Below are 23,963 nucleotides of genomic sequence, written 5' to 3'. Positions count from 1 at the left end.
CCTGAGCTAGAAGGAGCAGAGAACTCCAGGCCCCTTTCCCCCACCATACACACACTTGTCTTCTTCCTGGCTTGTGTGTCTCTGTTAAGGCTGGTCAAAAAAATAATTTGTATCTTACTATATCTAATACAGTTTTAAAAGTTTGGGGTGCTTAAACAGTTCTACTGCATTGCGTAGGCCCTGACAAATCAGAAAGGTACTTCCAGTTTTCTCCTTGTTAGGTCTTCTCCCTGAGTACCTTGAAAATCAAGGCACAATGTCCTCCCTATAGCATATGAATCTCGTGTCTCCTCTTTTGACCAGAACTCATAGGTCATATGTTCTTAATCTGATTCACTAAATGTTCTAAGTGATGCTCTGGCACTAGATCGTTTGCAGCTTTTAGAGAGCTCAGGTTGTTTGTTGGCTTTCCTTGGTATCCTGGATCTACACCTCCAGGCCTTTTGCTTTCACATCTATTTCTTCTGTAAATGGTCTGCCAGCAGGTTTCCCAATTCTTGGTTTGAATCCCCTTAGTGCAGTGAAGGAAGGAATTGAAGGTGTCCTGCTCATTTTGGTAATGGTGTTTGCAGCAAGTTATGTATAGCAAGTAATGGGGGTGGGTGGGAACTATGATAACCTCTTGGCTTCAGATTGTGACATCCCAGCATCAAAGTCACCTAATGACTCTGTTTTTAGATGCTTCTGTGTAAAATGAAGCTGCAGCACTTTTTTTTTTTTTTTTTTTTGCATGGCATCTCTCTTCACCCCTCCCGTGATTTGATTGGGAGGAGTGGGAGAAGGTAAAATCAAACTGACTTGCTGCTGCTGAAGCTACCCTCAAACCCAGTGACCATGATGGATTAGCTGTTTTATGCATAGTGCCACTGCTGTAAATCCTTGAGTGTTTTTGTTATAAAATATTTGAGGTTAATGGTTAGAGTTGGGGTGGGTTTCTGCAGCTGGTGGTAGGTTACTCGTGCTAGACTTCATATTAGACCTCTGGAAAGCCTTCTTGTCCTAGCTGAGGGGAATACTTCAGAATATCAAGCCCAATTAAGCAAAAGTAAGGTGAATCTTTTGATATTGTACTGTTAAGATGTTTCCTGAGAGTTACTACATTAAGTAAGGGGGAGATAAGGAAGAAAGGGGTTTATGATGACCAGTTAGAGCAATGGTGAAGTTCTGGGCTTTTTTTTAATTTTTATTAGGCCTTTATAATTAATATTTGATGCTAAATATACAAATGAATTCAGTTCCACATCTAACCAGTAGGTGGCATTAACATTTTCTTTATTTAATATGGCTTCCAGTCTAACCTATTTCTCTCAGATTTAGGGGAGTCGGGTACATGTTTTGGCTGGCACACTTCCATTCCTTCTTTCTTTCCCTTTGTCTCTTAAGTGGGAGTTTCAAAAGAGGCCAAGGGAATTAGACACCCAGATCCTACTGAAATTCAATTAAAGTTTGGTGCCTGGCATCCTTGGGCTCTTTTGAAAATTCTAGCCCAGGGGTCGGCAACCTTTCAGAAGTAGTGTGCCGAGTCTTCATTTATTCACTCTAAGGTTTACATTTTAACATTTTTAGAAGATCTCTTTCTATAAGTCTATAATATATAACTAAACTATTGTTGTGTGTAAAGTAAATAAGGTTTTTAAAATGTTTAAGAAGTTTCATTTAAAATTAAATTAAAATGCAGAGCCCCGCCCCGGACCGGTGGCCAGGACCCGGGCAGTGTGAGTGCCATTGAAAATCAGCTCGGGTGCCGCCTTTGGCACACGTGCCATAGGTTGGCTACCCCTGTTCTAGCCTTACTGACAAGTATCAGAGGCGTAGCCGTGTTAATCTGGATCTGTAAAAAGCAACAGAGAGTCCTGTGTCACCTTATAGACTAACAGACGTATTGGAGCATAAGCTTTCGTGGATGAATTCCCACTTCGTCAGATGAATGTGACGAAGTGGGTATTCACTCACGAAAGCTTATGCTCCAATACATCTGTTAGTCTATAAGGTGCCACAGGACTCTGTCGCTTTTTAGCCTTACTGACTGTCTTTGGCCATTAGCATTTAGTGTTTTTCAATGTGAGTTCATCATCATGCCCATCAGAAGGCCCCTCAGAAACCCTGGCAATCTTCCTTGCATAATATTTGCATACACAGTCTGTAGGCAAATAGAGTTTTAGATGCAGGTGACAGGCCCATTCCTGCAGTATTGTCAGGGTCCAGTTCCCCACTCTTTCTTCTCTTTAAGCCCTTTCTCTTCTTCCCCGCTCCCTACAGTTTCTCTGGTCTTGCTCCTTCAGGCTTCCCCACTCCCTGAGGTTTTGACTGCACAAGTGGGCATCTGGGCTGCTTATGCAGATGAATCATAGAATATCAGGGTTGGAAGGGACCTCAGGAGGTCATCTAGTCTAACCCCCAGCTCAAAGCAGGACCAATCCCCAACTAAATCCCTAAATGGTCCCCTCAAGGATTGAACTCACAACCCTGGGTTTAGCAGTCCAATGCTCAAACCACTATCCCTCCCCCCAAACATTTTTTGGCTGCTGGTCTGCTAAGGCCCCCTACTCTCCCTTCCCTGGACAGTTACTCATTTCATTCATTACCTGTCTTCTGTAATGAGAGACAAAGCAGGAGCTGTGGAGGATCTGGTACAGCGGGCAGTGAATGCACTGAGAAACCAAGGAGGGAAGGGTGAAGGAGTCTCAGGGTGCTGCCCACATGCCCCCTGCAGTAGGCAGGGTAGATAAAAATCAATTTTTTTTAAATAATTTTTTTTTAATTTAAATCAGATTTGTTTGATAAAATGCTTTTTGAGGAAAAAACCTATCTAAAGATAGTTTTAATTAAGATGCATTATAGCTCAAAGATTTCATCATGGAATAGGGATTATAAATTCTAATTCTATAGTATGAGACAATATATTCATGTAAAAAGAACAGGAGTACTTGTGGCACCTTAGAGACTAACAAATTTATTAGAGCATAAGCTTTCACATACAGAGAGCATGAACAGGTGGGAGTTGTCTTACCAACTCTGAGAGGCCAATTAAGTAAGAGAACTTAAGTAAGACAACTCCCACCTGTTCATGCTCTCTGTATGTGTGTATATATATCTCCTCAATATATGTTTCACTCTATATGCATCCGAAGAAGTGGGTTGTAGCCCACGAAAGCTTATGCTCTAATAAATTTGTTAGTCTCTAAAGTGCCACAAGTACTCCTGTTCTTTTTGCGGATACAGACTAACACGGCTGCTACTCTGAAACCTATATTCATGTAATGTTTAAGAAAAGTTTTGTAAATGAGTTCCAATAGTTCATGGATTAGGGACCCAATCTTATGCGGTTCCAGGGGCTTCTGTATAGATTATTTAGGTTAATCCTTCTATGACCCAATGGGACTCAGTGCTCAGTCTAGGAGATACCATCAGAGATGCTTAGTTTTGCAATTCTCAAACTGTGGATTTTTCTCTCCAGAGATAACATGCTTGTCAACAGCAAATAAATAATATATAGAGGTGAGAAATAACAGACCTCAACCCTTTTGTCCCTCTGCAAATTTGTGTACAGAGTCAAAAAGTTCAATGAATAGAAGATTGTTGGGGGTGGAATAGATCTGGACAAGGAGAAGAAGTCTGGAGATAAATGTGAGAAGGGAGGGACAGGCAGTAGAAACAAAAGTGAAACTGTTTGAGCAGCATATTCCAGAAGTCTTGAGATCTTTCTGAGTGGCAGGAGATGAAAACTTTAAAAATATTGGTTAGTCAAAAAGGCCAGAGATGGGGCGGGGGGAATTGCTGGAGAGTAGAGTCAACATCTACAAGTTAAATAGGTCTGTGGTCTCGCCCATCACTGTTTTGTGACTAATTGCATAGAACGCAAAAAGTTTGGTTTATTATGCTTTTGCATTTTTGTCGATTGAAAACATTGCTTTTTTTCCTTAGTAATACTCATTAATAATCAATAATAGTAAGTGTTATGGCATATAATATTTGGGGTACTCCACCACAGATGCATGAGTTTTGGGAGTCTCTCCCTACTTAAACTGTCATGTTCACAGAGACTGAAGTCTTGAAGGGCAGGTTACAAAGCTTACTAGTCTGTTACTGTTCCTAGACGGCTCTTGAAATGTGGTGTACTTTTTAATCATCAGTATTGAAAGGCTGTTTTTTCTTAGTCATCCTCCCACATCAGTATGCATCTAATAAAAGCTTCTCTATGTAGGAGGAGTGCTGTGTATAATTTGGCTTTTGCTTTTGTGTGGACACCTTCCCCAAATGACATTTCTGAATATTTTTATTCAACTCCTGGAAAATCTGATCGTATGGACCTAAGGAAACAAATATTTGGGGGAAGGATCATTCTTCTTGTAATCCCTAGTTTAGCCAAATAGGGAACTCTCTATGTTTTCAGTCTTTTTATTTTTGTATTAAGCATAAGACATTTGTGTAGCTCTGTTTTATTTTGCGTTAAAGACATCTCCTGGATACATCCTCCTCCCTCAGTGCCATCACCACCTAAACTTGGCTAGCTTTTCTGATGTTAAAAGGCATGGTCTGTTTTTCTTCTTTTATATCTCTACAGAATACAGAGATTTCCCATTGCTAGCATAGGTCTTTCTGAGTTGTGAATTGTGGGAAAGGTATCTTGAGTTTAGGGAGATAATGTTCACATACTTCATTAATATTTCCTAAATTCTGTGGTCTTTATGTATACTATTGAGTAGAATGTTAGGGTCAGGGACAAGGAATATCTGTCTATATTTTGTAACCCTAGCCAATGGTAATCTATCCAATATCTTCCTCTCTCACCCTTTTCATTAATTGCAGTGGAAAAATGTGGAATCCTCTATTTAAAATTTTAGAGAAAATCTATTTATACTCTGTAGTTATATGGATTTGTTCTATGAGAATTGGTAAATGTCATTCAAGTTTAAATTATACTGGTTTTTGAGACATTCACCTTTTACAGTATAATGTAAAAATTTCTATTGCAAGCTTCTGTAAATCTAGATTAGAGAGAGACTTGTTTTAGGTTTGCAGATTGGATCCTGCCAATGAAATGTCTCTTCTGCACTAACTGAAATTGTAGCTGCTGGATTTTCAGTGCTTGTGGTGGTTTCATAGCATTATTTTTTCCATTATCAGCTCACATTCTGCCACTTGTGATTCCAATTATGTTGTGTGTGTTTATTTAGGACTCTTTCCCCTCTGTCTACAGCAAAAATCCTATGCTAAACCCATTGCTGTTAGAGAGAAGCCTGTAGTTTTCATATTGATCCTTGTTGAAAAGCTTCCATCCAAATCGGCATGTTTAAGAACCCACCAATTCTGCAAGGTGCTGAGTGCCCTCAAAAAGTCAGTGGGAGTTGATGGTTCTCAACTCGTTATAAGAGGCGCTTATAATCTTGCACGATAAAGTTTAATGTGAACTCCGGCACTGGATTACAGGACAGTAGTTTCTGGGGGGTGGGATAGCTCAGTGGTTTGAGCATTGGCCTGCTAAACCCAGGGTTGTGAGTTCAATCCTTGAGGGGGCCACTTAGGGATCTGGGGCAAAATCAGTACTTGGTCCTGCTAGTGAAGGCAGGGGGCTGGACTTGATGACCTTTCAAGGTCCCTTCCAGTTCTAGGAGATAGGATATCTCCATTTAAAAAAAAAAAAAAAAGAGAGAGAGAGCTTTGCTGAATTAGAGGCATTATGAATTGACATTATCATATATTGTGATCATATATCTTAGCAGGGCTGTCTTAAACCAGACTTCAGCCATGAGGCTAGCGATGGGATGGCTTTGATTAAAGACCTCTTTGTGACAGACAAGAGATTAGGGAAGGGCAACCTGTAAAATGGATTAAAAGGATAGTTTTTAGCCACATACTCACCTTTGCTACATCTTTGCATGGCAACAAGAATTCCTGTTAGTTCTTGATATGGATTGCTAGCGTCCATCTCTGAACTATGCTGTAATTTTAGAAGGTGGCAGCCCTCTGGTACAGACAGAGGAAACTACTATAAAATACTTGAGACTTCTTAAAATTCTAGCTCTAATATCCTAGAGTGCAGTTTCCCCGCTGAAAACAGAAATGAAAAAAGAATGTTCGGGCTTTTCAGTCACAAAATCAAAGGTTGATGCCTCCAGATAGGCCAGAGGATATTCCTGCAACTCCAAAGCAGCAGTGATTTAAAACAGGAAAAGCTATCACAGTTGCAGTAAAAAATTTAAACCAGGAACTAGGAGTGTGGAAATAAGGGAACATGCTTTCATCTATGGTGGGAAAGTCAAACTACTGCCAAATTGACAGTGTTTGCAAATGCTGCTGTTCTGGCATATGGGTACCAGAGGGATGGACATATTTAAGAACATATGGGTAATAATTCAGAGTAGAGCCCTGCACAGGACTATTTTAAATCCCGCTCCCACCCTGCAATACCCATTCCCATCCCCACCCACTCCTGCTATTAAGGCAGTGGGTCCTGAGGTACCAGCGGGATCCCAATCCCGCTGCAGGACTCTGCACAACTCCCGTGCAGGGCTCTGATTCGAGGGGGGGGGAGGGGCAGGAGGAGGAATTTAATAGATTATAGAAATTACAGGGGTACAGCAACATCTACCGCTGGACCCCGGGTAGTACTTCTGGGCTCTCCAATACAGGAAATCTATGGATATAATAGGCATCTTGTTACTCATTTACCAACTGCAGTGTGCAATGACTGGCACATGATGCTTCTCAGTGAGGACAGTGATTTTCAGAATTGGGAGGAAATCTGTTGTTCCAGGCAATTATTCTACTGTATGCAAATATTTCAGACGGAAATTTGGCAAGACAACTGGACTTTGCCGTATATCTTCACATTTAACCTTAAGACTCTCATGTTTAAGTTGGAGGTAACTAGCTGATTATAAATGATAGTCCAGAGAGCAGTAGCATTGTTGGATAGTGGTGTTTTGATAAGCCCCACACAACCTGCTTGGTTTCCATCTGGGTTTGTCTTTACTGCATAAGGAGAAATGTACTCCTCCAGAGGATTCTTAGCTTAGGCAGGGCAGCAGTTAGAGATGTTCTCATTCCACAATTGGGTAGAGAACTTGTTTCTCGGGTTCAGCTGTCTCTTCAGCACAGATACACTCTGGGGTCTGTGGCAGATCTACTCTGGGGTCTGTCGTTGGTGGAAGCTGCTGCTGCCGGCTCTGAGGTCATTCTTCTCCCTTCCTCCCCAATTTCTGACTTGTGTGAGAGGAGGGAACTGGAACTAGCTGTACAGGGAAAAGGGGCAGAGTAGGAGAGCTAGTCAGAGATATTCCTGGCAGGGTGGAAACATATCAGGGTGGGATGGATCCTTTTCAAGAGTCTTGCCCCAGATTCTGTTCCTCTCCATCCCCTTCAACAAGAACTTCCTGTGAGCCTCAGCAAACCCCTGGAAACTGGCGAGGCTTGAAAATGGAGAACACTTGCAATCTTAACTCTTATATCTTAAGGGCTGAGGTCTACCTGGCCAGTTAGCTGCCTTGGCCTTTTCTGTAATAAGACCACACAGTAGCTGATGATTGTATTGATTATTTTGAGGCGGTACAGTTTTAACCTGTAATAAAGTTTATATATGAAAAACAACAACAAATACTCTTCCCATTGATGGAAAAATTGCCTTAACTGTGCTATTTACAGACCGTTAAGGAAACAATGGTTTCTGTTTAAGTTGATTATTCTTAATCCTTTTATTCTTAAAAAAATTATGGTACATAGACAAACTATATGGCCGTGTGTGACCAAACACGTTTCACATGTAAAGTAAAGGGTATTGATCATTAAACGCTGAGTCACAACGAAGCATGATGCCAATCTCTCTGAGACTGGACTAATATCTCCAAGGTCTTGTCTAGCTGACTTGTTAAAAAGGTGTAATGGTAACCTCTTTCTTTACTGTAGATCTGTGGTTATTGTTAAACTGGCTAAGGATGCTCTTATAGAATAAGAGAATAACTGTGTTTTATCTCTTCGCTCCATTTTTGCATCTGTGACATATTGTATGCTGTGTTTGCTGTGCTCCCTATATTACGTCTGTCCATGTCCTCTCCATCTGCATCTCCATCTACCAAGCCTATGGTAAGAATCCTTACTCATTACATGTACTAATACACATAGCCAGAGCTCTGTGTCTTTACCTGAATCACATCATTTCACCCACAAAGAAGTTAAGCTCCAACACCAAACTAGCTGTAAAGGTGAAAGCAGGGGTAGTCACATGTTGCGGAGGATTCTGATAATGCCTAGCGTGAATGTTATGTCATGGAGATAATAGGTATAAGTTCAGGTTTGGGGAAGAGAGGGAAAAGGGGGGCAAAATTTAGATAGGGAAATGTGGTGATGTCATGACATGAATAAGACAGAGAATGACTATTGCTATCACTACGCATTCGTTACTATATAGTGTTTAGGGAGACGAAAAAATGGGGTTGGGGAGGAAATCAGGTAACAACTCCAGCAGCTGAAAACCAGAAGTTGTCTCTCCTTGAGAGTCAGTTACAGAGGGATGTGGAGCTGCTTACGGCTTTGGCAGCAGAGTGTTGAACTGTCAGAAGAATAAAGCATAGCTTGGCTGTGGAGCAAGATAACTTACTAATATGAGGGAGGTTTCCTCCTCTGGAGTAGAACATTCTTTGTTCAACCCTTTGGATGAGCACGGAAAACAAAATCCTTTGGTATCAGGAAAAGAGGCAGATACCAATAGAATACTGACCTTCTAAAAAGGTTTGCATTGCTGAAAGTGAGCTTGCTTTTCCACAGGAACAATCTGGAGAGAGAAAACAGTAAGATGTCTGTGTGTAAGAAATGGATAAACTTACCAAAGTAATCGAGACTGTGGGAGAAAGGAACTTCCTTTAAAAAACGGGGGTGGGGGACAGTAGGGGGGAACATAATGTTCTAGAGGCCTAGAGAGAGGGTGGGCAAAAACCTTTGAAATTGGATCAGAAAAGAAATGTATAGACCCTTCCAAATCAAATGTGAATGTATAGAGTAGATAGTGACTGGCAGATAATTGAAGACTTCCTGAAGTGTGAAATAGGAATAGTGAGAGGTGAATTAAATATGAAAGACAAGATTAAGGAGGCTGGAAAGGTTCCACCACTATTTTATTCCTCTGGCCTCATGAGGCATAATTTCCAGGATGAGGGATGAGTCTTAATACTTGGAAGTAAGAAAACAACCCCCAACAGAGGATGCACAACCGAGTAATATAATACAAAATGTGGTTTATTCGGACTCCAAATTATTTCCTCACAGAGCAAGGAGAAGTGGTCAAAAAATTAGACAGAACAGAACTTATTTTGTGGTAATAGCTGAAACTATTTCAAAGCCTAAAACCCAGATTTATATACTATAATCCCCAAAATGAAGTTGTCTGAGGAATGCAACCCCAGCTGTAAGCATACAAAAAGGCTTGAGAGATCTTCTGATTTGATTTCAAAACCAGAATCTAAACATGTAAGCCTGAGAGACTATAATTAATGGAGGGAAGAGACACCTTGGAAGGAGGTGAAGTACACTGCAGCCCACAGTTTATAAGGGAAGAATGGTAATAATAAATCCCAAAAGACTGAAATCTAACACGTAGACCAAAATATGAAGTTTCTACAATCTCCTATATATTTGGAGATGGTGGGTCATGAACCAATCTTTTGAGTTTAAATTTCTCTGATAGTTTGTTGTGCTGACCAGACTCCTCATCATTACACTGGGGGAATAGGAAGCTTTTTTCTTGAATCAGAAATATCTGCGCCAGATCAAAGCCCATCAAATCTTTTTGGAAAGAGTTGGTGTCAAAGTAAGCGTCTCTAGGTCACTTCTTCTGCTCAGCTGCCTTCCAGATAATGGGAATCAGACCCTTGTATCAATCTGTGTTTAAAGCTGGCTTCCCTGTTGGTGAAAACAATCTTGATAATGGGTTCCCTTTGTTTATTTGATGTTTCTAGAAGAGGAGGGATCGAACAAGTGTAACACTCCTTAATGACATGCAAACCAAAGGGAGTTTAGTCCTTCAAGAGTGGAAGGTGTAGAAAACATGTTGGGCCAGATTTCCACTAGGGTAAATCAGGTTAGCTCCACTGAAGTCAGTGGAACTGTGTTAACTTACACCAGCTTAGGATCTGGTCTGTTCAGTGGAAGTAGCTTTTCAATCGTTGCTGGTCTGTGCTATGCAGCTTTAAGAGATAACAGGGCAACTTCTGCTACATGTGATGGGTTGCTTTGCAGCCTTATATTCTTTAAAACTTGCAGGAGAGAAATGCTAAAACTCAACTTTACCCTCAGTCTTGGAGTGAAAGTGTGTGTGTGTGTGCGCACAAAATACATATAGACAATCAGGCGCCATATCAGGTCTGGACAAATAGTTGTCTAGAGAGGATGTGGAATACTGTCTTGTATCAAACAGTCAGATGGTAGTGTCCTCCTGCAAAAACTTTGTTCCATGATTCAACTCATGTCATGATATGGTCCTGAGTTAATCTCTTTCACACAGTATGTATTCCATGGCTCAGGAGGGAAGATATCCTGTTCAGCTATGTTCTCAGTCCAGGAACTTAAATAAATGTGATTACAATCTAGTGTGGTCCAGGATAAAGGGGATAGTCCCTTAACTGGGTAACACAGGGAAGTTCCATTGATGCAGGTTGACATCCATGTCTTGTCTTGGAGCCATGACTGTCGGCTGTAACTGGGGAACCTTCCTGTGTAAGTGAAGGTTATATCTACTAATAGTTAAGTCTGAAATAGCACTAGATATATAGATTATGTAGCCTTATAGGTGTCACATTTCTTTGGGTGCATTTGTATAAACTCCTGGCCCAGGAAAGTGAATTAGGATTCATAGTAAGATAATTAATACTCCATTTGGAGGCTGTTGAACAGCCTGGAGGTCTGTTTGAATCAATTTTCCCTCTCCCCTCTTTCCTATGTTTCCTCAGTTTTAGACTTCATTATCTGCATTTGTTTTTTTCCAAATCTAATGGCACAATATCTTTTCTGGAGACTGAGCTCAGGAGAGTGATAACATCTGGAAAACTCCTTGACTAGCTTCTTTTATACTGAGGTTTTGTCTATACTGGGAAATATACTGGCATAATTATACTGGTACAACTGTACTGCTACTGTATATCTCCCTGTGTAGACACTTTCATTTCGGAGTTGATGCTGTTTTTCTGGTTTAGGTTAAACCACTTTCAGAGCAATGTACACTAAGCTGGAAAAACTCACTCTTATTCCAGAACAACAGTGTCTATACAGGGAGCTATATAGGTATAATTGTAGCAGTATGCTGGTAAATATCCCGGTGTAGGGAAGTCCTAAGTGTGGTTCTCTTGTTACTAAATGCTAGTATAAAACATTCTTCTTTCTTCCCCAAACTTTGGTTTTCATAGTGCACAGTAAGTGTTTAACTTTCTGTAGTGACCATTTGGTTTGGTAATATCTAAAATGTAGTTTTGTTCTGGTGTATGAATGTATACTATTTTTGATGCTCTTTGTCTGCCTACCTACCCCAGTAAGTTGGCCTATGTTATGCTACTCCAGCTACATGAATAACGTAGCTGGAGTTGACGTAACTTAGGTCGACTTACTGCGGTGTCTATGCTGTGCTGGGTTGACGGGAGACGCTCTTCCATCGACTTACCTTACTCTTCTCGTTCCGGGTGGAGTACCGGGGTTGACCGGAGAGCGATCTGCGGTCAATTTGGCGGGTCTTCACTAGACCCGCTAAATCGACTCCCGGTGCATTGACAGCCGGATCATTGATCCGGCTGTAGCATAGACATAGCCTTTGTGTTCCCTTGCTCTGATAGCTCACTCTCTCCAGAAATCTGTTTTAAGATGATTTTTCCTGGATCCTTTGCAATCCATCCCTTTTTCATCCCACATTTTAAATCTACAGGTTTTCTTGTTTTCTTTATATTCTTTATTCCTTTAAATCTGGCTGTATGCAGTAAATCCCAGATCTCTCTATAATGACATGTAAAAGCCAACTTATTACTTGTGGCTCATGTGTTAACTCTCTTAATTCTTATCACAATAGTACATGGGCACAGGAAGAGACTACACTGTTCATGATTGAGGATTTTTAGTGTAGTGGTTTAAAGGTTTTGATAGATCAGACAGATTCTCAAATAAACCTAGGGGCCTGGAGAAAGTCTTTATTGAGACTCACTTAAAAGTTCACTGAAATATCTTAGCCCTTATTTTTCATTCCATCGTAGAATCTTTTTGGGAAGTCTAAAATATATAGTTAGGAGCACTGCATATTATTAAAGTTACCCAGCCTTTCCCATTATAAGACCCTGATTTTAATTGTTTATAATTTTGCCAAACTTCTAATGGTTTGTGCTGAAACTTTACATGCAGGGTGTCAGCCTTGGGCTGAAAACTTGTTGTTGAAAATTCAGCTATTTCCAAGAATGGGGCTGAGGAAAAATGTTGTTTTGCCATTTTTTTTTTTTTTTTTTTAGGAGGGGCGGGAAATCTGGGCAAACTTTTCTTTGAAAAGCTCTAGCACTCCCATTTTTGGAGCAGCAACTTGAAATTTGTCAGGGCATGCCCTTTGTATTAGGAATGAGCCTTTTACCATCCCTGTGAAAATCAACCCAAATTTGGCCTTTGAAAAAATCAGTTTCTACGTGCTCAGTAAAGACTTTTTAGATTTTAGCAGCTAAATTCTCTGAAGATTCTGACCACACTGAGTGTGCTGGACCCTGGGACAAAGCAAGATGTTTCTGGGCTGCTGCAGGGTATGCCAGGTCCAGGTCTGAGCACCTGAACTGAGAGCAGATAAACTGAGACCAGAGGAGAGAAAATGATCGACCAGCTTGATTGACCAGTGCATAAGAGGAAGCTGCCTTATTTAAATGCAGAGTGGGCAGCAGCCGAACCTTCTGGTACCGGGAGGAGAAGTAAATTGGGAATAGTGTGACATGGACATGTCCCCCAATCTGTCACAAAGGGGAGACTGGGAGTTGGAGTAAGTCGGGGGAGACAGACTGGCTGTGCAAGGAGACTGTGAGCTGGGACTGTGAGATGGGGTGGAGACTGGGTCTGGGAAGCGGGGGTAGGAGGAGGCAATGGGTTGGGTCTGATTGGGCAAGGACCCTGGCACTGTGAAACACTGGGATGGGGGGAAGGAGGTGTGAATGGAGGGAGGGGAGATGGATCTATTGAATTGAGGTGTTGGGGGAAAACTGGGACTGGCTGGGCAAAGGGACAGGGACAGGGAGCTGTAGGAGGTGCTGAAATTGGATGAAGAGCCTGGGGAGAGAGATTGGGGGGGAAGAGGGAAGATAGTTGAGATGAGGAGCTGGGAGGTGGGTAGCTAGGAATAGCTGGACAATTAAACTGGGATGGGAAGCTTGAGGAGTGGAGACTGGGACGGGCTAGGTGAAAAAGAATGGGACTGGGACAAGGGATTGGGGTGGGGAAGAAACAGGACTGAAATAGGGATAGATTGAAGGAAATGGGGCAAAAGGGGGTCAAGATTGTGGGAGGAACAGTCAAAAAGAGCCAGTGTCCACTAGAGAATTTTTTCCTCCAGAGCATGGAATGGAACCCAAGTCTCACAAGTATCTGTGGAACCCACTGGCAAAGTGTTCCATCCCCCTCTAGCGCTGGTCCTCATAGAGGATGAAAACCTACCATTGCTATTACTAGCAAAAGTGGTAGATCTAAAGGTTCCATGCCTGCTGGTGAACCTTGTGGGTGTCAATATGATGATACATGATAGAATTAGTTTTTTTCATTTTGTTTTTTTAAACCTAGAAAATTACACAAACTGTTTAAATAACATTATTAAGGATACAAAGTCAAACACTGAAAAGTTTGGAAATGCCACAATAAAGGATACCTGTGAAAATCTTTCTTTGGCCCTCTTGGGAGTATGCATTATGACAGTCTTTAATTACATAATTACATACTACTTTTCCGTAGTATACCTGCCTCATTCAGTGCACAGGATGGACGGTGCTTACTTAATGAGCAGCTATTCAGTATTTTGATTTCTCATTGTTCAATGTATGGCCTTACACCTTATTTGCTGCACACTGTCCAAACCCTAATCTTAAGACAGAATTGTTAATTTACTCATGGGCTTTGCTGTGATGCCCATCACTACAATATCTGAGTGCTTCATAAACATTAATGAATTTATTTTCACCCCACCCCTGTGAGGTGAGGCGGTACTATCCACATTTTACAGATGGGGAACTGAGGCACAGAGATTAAGGTCAAAACGATCCACTCATTTTGGCTGCCCAGTTTGAGACACCTAGGACCTGATTTTTCACAGCACGTAGCATTTTATAACACTTTAATGTTCAAAACAGATCCCACTGATTTCAGTTGCAGCTTTGAGTGCTCAGCACTTCTGCAGACTAGTCCTCAGGGTGTCAAGTCAGACACCCAGAAAATGCGGAACATGCAATTAGTAATAGTGATCACGTGATGAGTTTGGATTAAGTGACTTGCCTACCATCACATAGGAATTCTGTGGCAGAGGCAGGGATGGTCCACTTCTCTTGAGCAGCATTCAGCTGCCTTTATCATGAGACTGTTCTTTTACTTCTTGCAATCTCTTGCCTCGTTCACTACACACCTTCCAACTTTTGCAACAAATGAGGCAGATTTTCTACAGACAATAGTCTTGTGCACTACACGACCCTGATTCATCCCCAAAGCAGATGTGAATAGCACTGCTATTCTTCCATCATAACAACAGCAGTACCTGGAATAGAACGAATGAAACTTAAGGTTTTTGTTTAAAAAAATATATATATGTTGAGGTTGTACATGGCATCTTGTGTGATAGTGGGGCAGCTTGCTTTTCATTATCTCCATGTTTGAGTTGGAAATACAGTAGCATTTCGCTAACTTGTACTAATGACTAGGGGACGCTGTGTGAATAACTGAATTTTGGGAATTCATGAATCATAGTAATAATAATAATAATAATCCCTCTTGGTTCACTTATTTTTGCAATCTAGTTTTCAGGGGTAAGCTCGGTTACCAAAAAATAGTAAGCTTTTAATTCACCTCTGATGAAATTGTACAAGAAAAAGAAACAACGTTGGCATTTAAAGTTGTCATTAGGCTTCATTGTCAATACCCAACTGTGATGAATCGAAACAATAATCCTTCCTATAGACCGCTTATTTCTGGCTATCTGAGGACTCGGGCAGATATCACCTGTGTCTTTTTACACTCAGGTCATATTTTAAAGGTGGTTCTTTACAACCATAAGGGCTAGAGACTTAATTTTTTTAAATAAAAGATGAAATTCTGGAGCTGAAGGTGATACCCATCTTGATGAGCTACTCCAGGCCAGCCTGATTGGACCTATTAGTTGTATTTTTGAAGCTTGATGTTGTACTAGCATGGGCCAATAAGGGTGTTAAATCATATGGAATCCTATTATTATTATACTTGACTCTAAAGTGAAGTGCACCTTCCATGGGTGTTGCTGGTATGGGGATGCTGGACTTCAGGAGGGAGGGAGTTTCTGTGAGCAAAGTTCATGATGCCTTCCGTTTCATTCCAGTCTTGTATCAGCTTGATTACAAATGCTGATCTGCCCTTGCTAAAGGAGAGCTTTGTTAGGAAGCTGGTACTGCCATTGCCACACTAGTTTATATGCAGCGTTCACCAATTTAGTTTTAAGGTGTGATTGATTTTAAAACATTTTAATTAAACTGATACAAACTCCTGCGTGGACACTCTTATTTCAGTTTAGCTTTAGTCAGTTAGGAACAGGTTAAACTAACTTGAAATAAGTGTCATAGAATCATAGGACTGGAAGGGCCTTGAGAGGTCATCTAGTCCAGTTCCCTGCACTCATGGCGGGACAAAGTATTACCTAGGCCATCCCTGACAGGTGTTTGTCTAACCTGCTCTTAAAAATCTCCAATGATGGAGATTCCACAACCTCCCCAGGCAATTTATTCCAGTGCTTAACCACCTTGACTGTTAGGAAGTTTTTCCTAATGTCCAACCTAAACCTCCCTTGCTTCAATTTAAGCCCATTGCTTCTTGTCCTATTCTCAGAGGTTAAGGAGAACAATTCTCCTTCCTCCTTCTTGTAACAACCTTTTACATACTTGAAAATTGTTACCATGTCCCCTCTGTCTTCTCTTTTCCAGACTAAACAAACCCAATTTTTTCAATCTTCCCTCATACGTCTTGTTTTCTAGACCTTTAATCATTTTTGTCGCTCTTCTCTGGATTCTCTCCAATTTGTCCACATCCTTCCTGAAATGTGATGCCCAGAACTGGACACAATACTCCAGTTGAGGCCTAATCAGCGTAGAATAGTGCGGAAGAATTACTTCTCGTGTCTTGCTTACAACACTCCCTGTGTCCACACAGGGGTTTGCACCACTTTCACTAAAACAGTTCAAATCTGTGTGTAGACACTATCTTTGGTAACTTTGGGCAGGGTCTCTTTTTACCATGCTCTTTAATTATTATTTCAGCTTGTTTCCTGTTCACCTTATAACACAGTTAAGGCTAGTAGTGTACACTACAAATTTCCTGCAGGGGCTTTTGTTGAAGCCAGGTAAAGTCAGCACTTTCCTATCAAATATCAGTAGAAAAGTGGGGCAGGCATTTTATGCATGAACCACAAGGGCCATAGATTAGAGTGGTTCTGCGTATATTTTGATTATCAGGAAGAGCTGATTCTCTATTTCTTTGTGTATTGCAGTGGATTTCCCATTGTAGCCTATGCATGTTACATATTTATACCACAGGGATGCTGAGGAGAAATGTTGGTACAGTGCTATGAAAGTGACGTTCAATAAAAATGTTCAGCATTCATAAACAGAACCTCTTCCTGTTTTAACTTACTACAGCATTTTTAAGGGAAGCAGCATTGTCTAGTGGCCTGGTGATTGTGACTCCTGGTGTATTCTTCTCTCTATCACTAATGTGGCGTTTTTATTTAGATTTATAGAGCAAAAAGAGGCATATATGACCTTTGACAAGTCATTTGAAGTAGGATTTTAAAAAGCACGTACGTGACTTAGGAGCACAAGTCCCATTGAAAGCCAATGGCATTTGTGCACCTAAATTACTTAGATGCTTGTAGAGGTCCCAACCTTAATGCCCAGTTATCAAAGTTAAGCACCTAAATCCCCATTTTAGGCATCTGTGTGGTGACCTAGCTGCCTAAACCAGCATGTAACTACCTAAAATGGGTGATTGTAAGGTACTTAACCCATATTTGAAAATTGGGCCCCTTACCTCTCATGCTGATTTGTCCTGTTTCTTCAGAGTGTTGAATTTCTCCTTCCTCAGATGCAGACCCGGTTATACCGCAGACACACAAGTTTCGTTAGTTTATCTCCAGTGGAGACAGGTGTGCATTTTGATTCTTCTAGATCTGTTCACAATTTCCATTGACCATGAGGGTTGGCCAGCTAAGTTGGGGACCTTGACAGGGTTAGATTCTGGCTTTGCTGGTTCTTCTCAGATCCCAGAGGGTAATTTGCTCTTCTGCCCAGAACACCCTCTCTTGCAGAGTTCTGTTCTGTCTGTCACTCCCGTCCAGTGTGTATGGTGGTCATTGGGGAAGATTGCCACATGGTTGGGGGTGTGATTTTAATCTGCATATGGATGACAAAGCTTTGTCTTTTCTCTGAGACTTGGATGGTCTCACCTGATGAACGTAAGGGCCTGCATTAGAATCAGCTGGTATGAACTCAGACCAAGTAATGGTCTGATAGATGAGGGGTTCTCAAACTTCATTGCACTGCACCCCCCTTCTGACAACAAAAATTACTACGTGATCCCAGGAGGGGGGACCAAAGCCTAAGACCGCCCAAACCCCTCTGCCTCAGGTGGTGGGGCCCAAGCCCCACCACCCTGGGCAGGGGGCCAAAGCTGAAGTCCAAGGCCTTAGGCCCCAAGCGAAGGGCCTGTAAAATGAGTCCTGTCACCCAGGACTGAAACCCTTGTCCTCAGTTAGTTTGGCTAGAAAATTGCAACCATTTTCACTCTTACTAGTGCAGACCTTGCCACAGTTAGCTAGGCCTTTCACTTATAGATTGGATTACTACATTGTCCTGTACAAAGAGTTAGGCTTAAAGACTGCTCAGACACAAACGCAGAATCCAGCTGCCTGGTGTTTAGTGGGGGTACCATGTTGCATCTATTCTTCAAAGTTGTACTGGCTGACATTTTGCTTCTGTGTACAATTCAGAGTGCTGCATTTGGATCTTTAAGGCATAGATTTTAATAGGTATTTAGACATTGCTGCACTCAGTGTTGCAATGCCTAAATCTCATTTTAAAAAGGGATTTAGGCACTTAGGAGCCAAAATCCCATTGGTTGTCAATGTGATTTAGGCTCTTAACTGCCTAAATTCCTTTTGAAAATGAGATTTAGGCTCTTAAATCAGTTAGATGTTTCATCACTGAGCACAGCAACCCCTGAATACCTTTACAAATCTGGGCCTAAAGCTTTGTATGGTTTGATTCTGTTACTTGAGGTGCTCCTCTTTGTCAGATCAGATAGGGCACTTTCACTTGGTCCACCTAGACCTGAGATTCTCCAACTGTTCCACCCTTTGCAGCACTCCTTTCATGAATTACCTCCCTTCTCAGCACCCTAGCCCCCTATGGCTTGGGTCTCAAAATGTTTCCTTCTGTGGCCCACTGGCAAGGGTAGATCACAGTTTGAGAATATCTGCTTTCAGATAGACAAGGTAGAGGAGGTAATATATTTTATTGGACCAACTTCTGTTGGTGAGAGAGACAAGCTTTCGAGCTTACATGGAGCTGCTCTTCTCTGTGTAAACTCAAAAGCTTCTCTCTGTCACCAACAGAAGTTGGTCCAATAAAAGAGATTACCTCAGTCACCTTGTCTCTCTAATATCCTGGGACCAATGTGGTTATAACAATACTGCATATGCTTTCAAATAGTTATTTAGTATCTGCTGGCTGCCCTAAAAAACTTGTACATTTAGGGACTGGATAAAGGTGTTCTCCATGCAGGCCTCTTGGCTCTGGGGCTTGTTCCTCCATTAGTTCATCACAACCAGAATTTGTTGATTTTCATGGGACAGTGTAAGGCTCATTGCTTTCCTCAGACTGTAGCCTGAATGGGAGACTTGAGAAATGAGTCTGCCTTACTGGGGTTGGGGAGATATCTGTGTAGCTGAGACAGTATTGTTGTGGTGTGTTGAAATCGGGGTGGACTGATTTAAATCACAGATTTTAATCATGATTTAAACTGGCAAGCAAGAAACCTTGATTTAAATAATTGATTTTAATCTTATTTTGCACTGGTACTTTTTAGTTACTTTCTTAAAGGTTCATTCTCATTATTTGATATAAATATTAAAATCTGTTGGTTTGCAATTAAATGTAGCCTTTGGTGGTTCTTTTTGCTAACTACTAGGATAAACTATATCTATACACATTGAAGCAATTCTATAACTCCATGTACTCTTAATTTTTACCTTTTTTATTATTAGAAAAGGTTGGGTGACTCATTACTTATTTACTAGATAATTTTGTTTACTCATGTTTTGTGTAAAGCTGCATTTGGATGGACATTGGAATTCAATTAAAAATGCACAAAACCAGCATTTTAAAATTGTTTTTTAGTTAAATAAAACAACCCTAAATGTATTGGATGCATAAGAAAAAATGAAGTTTATTAAAGCATATTTTGCATTTAAAACTGATTTATTAAACAATGGAAGTATATACTGTAGTTAGTGAATTGACTGATGGTTTCTCATCACAGTGGGCCAGATATTCAAAGGTATTTTAGTGCCTAAAAGTGGAGATAGATTTCCAGTGGGAGTTTCAAAAATGCTTAAACAGATTAGGTACCTAACTCCTATTGAAAACAATTGGAATTGAAATCAGTAGAAGTTAGGTGCTTTAGAACATCATACTAGGCGCCTGTCTGCGTCTAGGTGCCTAAATACCCTTGAAAATCTGGTCTCTTGGTTTTAGAATTAGTAGAGCTCATCTTCTGCTATTTGGTTTTTATTCATAGATTTGAAGAATAAAACAAGCTTTCCTGCTTTTTCAGCTCCCAGTTGGCATCTCAACTTTGAACTAGCTCAGGGGTAGGCAACCTATGGCACGGGTGCTGAAGGCAGCACGCGAGCTGATTTTCAGTGGCACTCACATTGCCCAGTTAGGTACCTGGCCACTGGTCCGGGGGGCTCTGCATTTTAATTTAATTTTTAATGAAGCTTCTTAAACATTTTAAAAACCTTATTTACTTTACATACAACAACAGTTTAGTTATATATTATAGACTTATAGAAAGAGACCTTCTATAAAGGTTAAAATGTATTACTGGCACGCTAAACCTTAAATGAGAGTGAATAAATGAAGACTCGGCACACCACTTCTGAAAGGTTGCCGACCCCTGAACTAGCACAAATGAATTAAAAAATAAATAAATCTGTCCACCCGCCAGCTAAACTGAAACCAAAAGTAATTAAGGTTAATTCTGCACAGCAAACCGAAAGTACTTTTGGAAAAATGTAAATATTAGCATTCACTCAGTTGTAAAGGCTGACAATAATATAGTACATGACATTGTGATATATTTATAAAAGTCAAGTTGACCTCAAAAATTAGATATTCCCCCCTGATTCTATACATACTTATTAAAGCCGCACCTTTTAACTTATTGAAATTGAAGGAGGGCTTATTGATATAGCATATTGTTTTTTATTTAAATAATTTTAATAGTTTATAGTAAATTTAGGCCTTTACCTAGGTTGTTATTTCAAACTGAATTTTAAACAGGTTGATTTTGAAAAAGAAAAATGTATTTAATTTAAATAAACTAGATTTTTTAAAATCATTTTTTTATTATTAACATCTATTTTTATCCATCCCATTTTAAATTATGTAAATACTTCTAGTGAGTGAGAGACATACTTTGAAGGCCTTTCATGAATCTAAAATTAATAGAGCTCACTGGATGGATAGAATGTCAGGGCTTGCTGCTATTCCTAAATTTCCAGTTGTGGACGGTAAGCTCAGTAACCCTTTATGCTGTGGATGCACATGCTTTTGGAGAACATTTACCTACTGCTTTTAGTCATAGTACCATTTGTATGTATGTGTATTAGACAGACTAAAAAAAAATGTGGTGTGGGGGAGCAAAGAAGATGGGGCTTCTCTTCCCTTAGCATAATTCTGAAAATGAAACCAACCAAAATCTGTCAATGCCACAAGAAAGAGGCAGGGTTGAGTATCTGTCTCTGATGGGTTTGTCAAATATTCCCCAACTGCTTTATAATCTTGCAAGGTGTGTCCCATATACCCCCTCAGAATCCATGGTTCAGGGAGGTACTTTTCCTGCCATGTGAAAATATTCCATCGGAGAAGAGGGGTGTGGGTGGGTGTGATATATGTGCAAGAATACTAAAAGGGGACTGAAATTCAGAGACTTGTTGGTGCAGCTGGTATCCTCTCAGTTGTGTGTAAGGATCACTGAGTGCTACCATTCTCCTCATCCCACTCATAAAACCATGCTTATACCAGAAATGGCATTCAGGCTGGAAAGGGTTTAATTTATGGAATAAGAAATTCAATCACTAAACACAAACTAAAATTCCCATGGATTGTTTTCTCCTCTTTAAGCTGTTCATTCAGCACACTGGTAGAATGGAGACTCTGATTCACAGTGTAAATTTCAGTAGTGAGACTGCTGAACCACTTTAAAAGAATTTATAATCTGAGGATTGAATGGCTCGTGGTTTGGTAATGGGATAATAGAGATTTTCACTGGACTTCAAATCTCATCCTGGTCAGCAGTGACCAATACCAGTTTCTCTGACTGAATTAATGGTCTCAGATCAATTGTGAAGAAACAGCTGTCTGTGTAAGCCTGGCATGAGGCCAGGGATTGTATTGAGCTGGGGCTGAACTCACGTGCCTCTGCAGATCCGTGTGAGGCATGTTGGCAAGTAACATCGTGGGGCGGAGGCGTGCGATGTTACTACCTTGTGTTATACCTGTTTTATGGGTAACAAGGACTTCTCCAGGGCTGTCAATCTAGCATCTATCGTGATTTAAGGGTGAAGACGGTAGAGTTTACAAATGATGTTGGGTGACCTTTAGTTTGGGGAGATATGCATTTCCCTCAGTAGAGTCCCCATATACTTTTGCATGTCCTAATGGGCTCTTTTGCTGTCGCTGCAGGAGGAGGAAGAACAAGAGGAAGAGGATGATGATGAAGATGATGATGATACAGATGACCTTGATGAACTAGACACTGACCAGCTGCTGGAGGCCGAGCTGGAGGAGGATGAGAACAATGAGAATGCTGGTGAGGATGGAGACAATGATTTCGCTCCCTCTGATGATGAGGAGCTTGCCAACTTGCTGGAAGAGGGGGATGAAGGTGAAGATGAGGATTCTGATGCAGATGAGGAAGTTGAGCTGATCCTTGGCGATAGTAAGTATACTTCTAACCTGGTGGTCACAGGTGGTCCCATCCTCACAAATATGAAAAAGATAAATTTTCCCTCTGGAAAAATTGATTTCTCTCCTTCCCTCCCTGGATGAAAAGCACTGGTCCCCCCACTCAATCAGCTTTAGGCCTCCCAAAGAGCTTCACTGGTAAATACCAACCATGGTCTGAGGGAACCACCTTTGTTAGGTCTAGGAAGGAAACTGTTTCCATCTTTATTCCCAGATACACTTGAGAGAATTTAAAAGCAAGTTTTGCAACTCCGTGTGAAGGATTGTTATATGTATGCTCACAAATCCTGCTCTCCAGAGGGACGCAGACCACTATGTAACTTCTCTCCTCTCCTCTGCTTTGTTTATACCCTCATGGAAATGGGAAGCCATTTTCTTCCTTGCTGGTTTGAGCCTCTTCCATTTGGCTGATGTACTTTCACCTTCTGCAGTTACTTAGAGAATAACCCAGCATGGCGTTTCTGAGCTTGCTTCTTCGTTGCCCCTGACCGTTCCAATGCTAACCTAGCTCTGCGCATAAGGTTGAAGTTGTTCTCCCTCCTGGTTTGGAAAAACAGAGACTTCATTTAAAAGAAAAATAAATAAATAACGGCTTTGGAGTTTGTCTAGCACTTCAATTTTGAAAATGCTTAACAATGAAGAGAGGATGACCTTGTGGTTAAGGTGGCACTGGATTGAGACTCAAGAGATCTGAGTTCTGTTGCCACCTCTTCCATAGATATCCTGTGTGATCTTAGGGTATTCACTTAGTGTCTCTGTGCTGCAGTTCCCCATCTGTCAAATGAGCATAGTAGCACTATCCTACCTTACATGGGTGTTGAAGATAAATGATGTTTGAGATGCTAAAATATTGCAGTGATGGGGCTGGATGGGAACTGAGATGGAAACCTGACCTCTTTGGTGGCAGGTTGGAAGGCTTTGAGTGGCAATTCTCAGTTTCTGAGCTGGTATAGCCTTCTACACTAAGTTCAGAGTCACTCTCACTGGCAGACTCATCCATGCTCTTCTTCTGTTTCATTGTAGTGCAGCCCTGCTCCTCTGTGATCAGACTCATGAATTTGGGGGTAATGCCCCCTCAGGTCTCCAGAGATTTTCTTATATGTATGTCAGTCAGTCCGCAGTTCTCTTGAAGGTGGTAGGTATTTTGTCCAAACAGGACATTTGCATAGCTCTAATTAAAAATGAATTGCACTTTAATAGATACTTAGTAGTATTATTTTGTGAGAGTGGGTTCAAACAGGCCTATCACAGGTCCCTAAACTGAAACTAAAGGAAATCTCAATTTAGGAGTCGCCGGTGCAGGAAGACAAGTGACTAAAACTCGGTCCTGCAGGGCCTTTTCACCACTTTCTGGCTCTTCTGCCAGAGGGGGAGACTGGCATTCTGTGCTGCAGCTGCCTTACCCCACTTACTTTACTGTTGGAGGAAAGACAAAGTCCTGTGGGGCTGCCTCTGGCCTGTCCACTAACTCTGTGTTCCTGCTTCCTCTGATGGGGC

The 23,963-nt window shown here is 41.1% G+C and overlaps 1 protein-coding gene across 2 annotated transcripts in view; it reads left to right on the top strand.

Annotated features, from left to right (window-relative positions):
* Nucleotides 1-23,963, top strand: part of DCAF1 (DDB1 and CUL4 associated factor 1) — a 99,404-nt gene that overhangs the window by 69,633 nt on the left and 5,808 nt on the right. For both annotated transcript variants that reach the window (XM_024205671.2, XM_024205672.2), the window contains one exon: nt 22,185-22,440. In XM_024205671.2, the coding sequence (XP_024061439.1) occupies nt 22,185-22,440 (256 nt within the window). The remainder of the gene's footprint in view (nt 1-22,184; nt 22,441-23,963) is intronic.

Source organism: Terrapene carolina, unplaced genomic scaffold (assembly GCF_002925995.2).
Source record: "Terrapene carolina triunguis isolate 2854851 unplaced genomic scaffold, T_m_triunguis-2.0 Scaffold232, whole genome shotgun sequence".
Lineage (NCBI taxonomy): Eukaryota > Metazoa > Chordata > Testudines > Emydidae > Terrapene > Terrapene triunguis.
The sequence above is the reverse complement of the archived record's forward strand: the minus strand, read 5'-3'. Positions and strand labels throughout refer to the sequence as shown.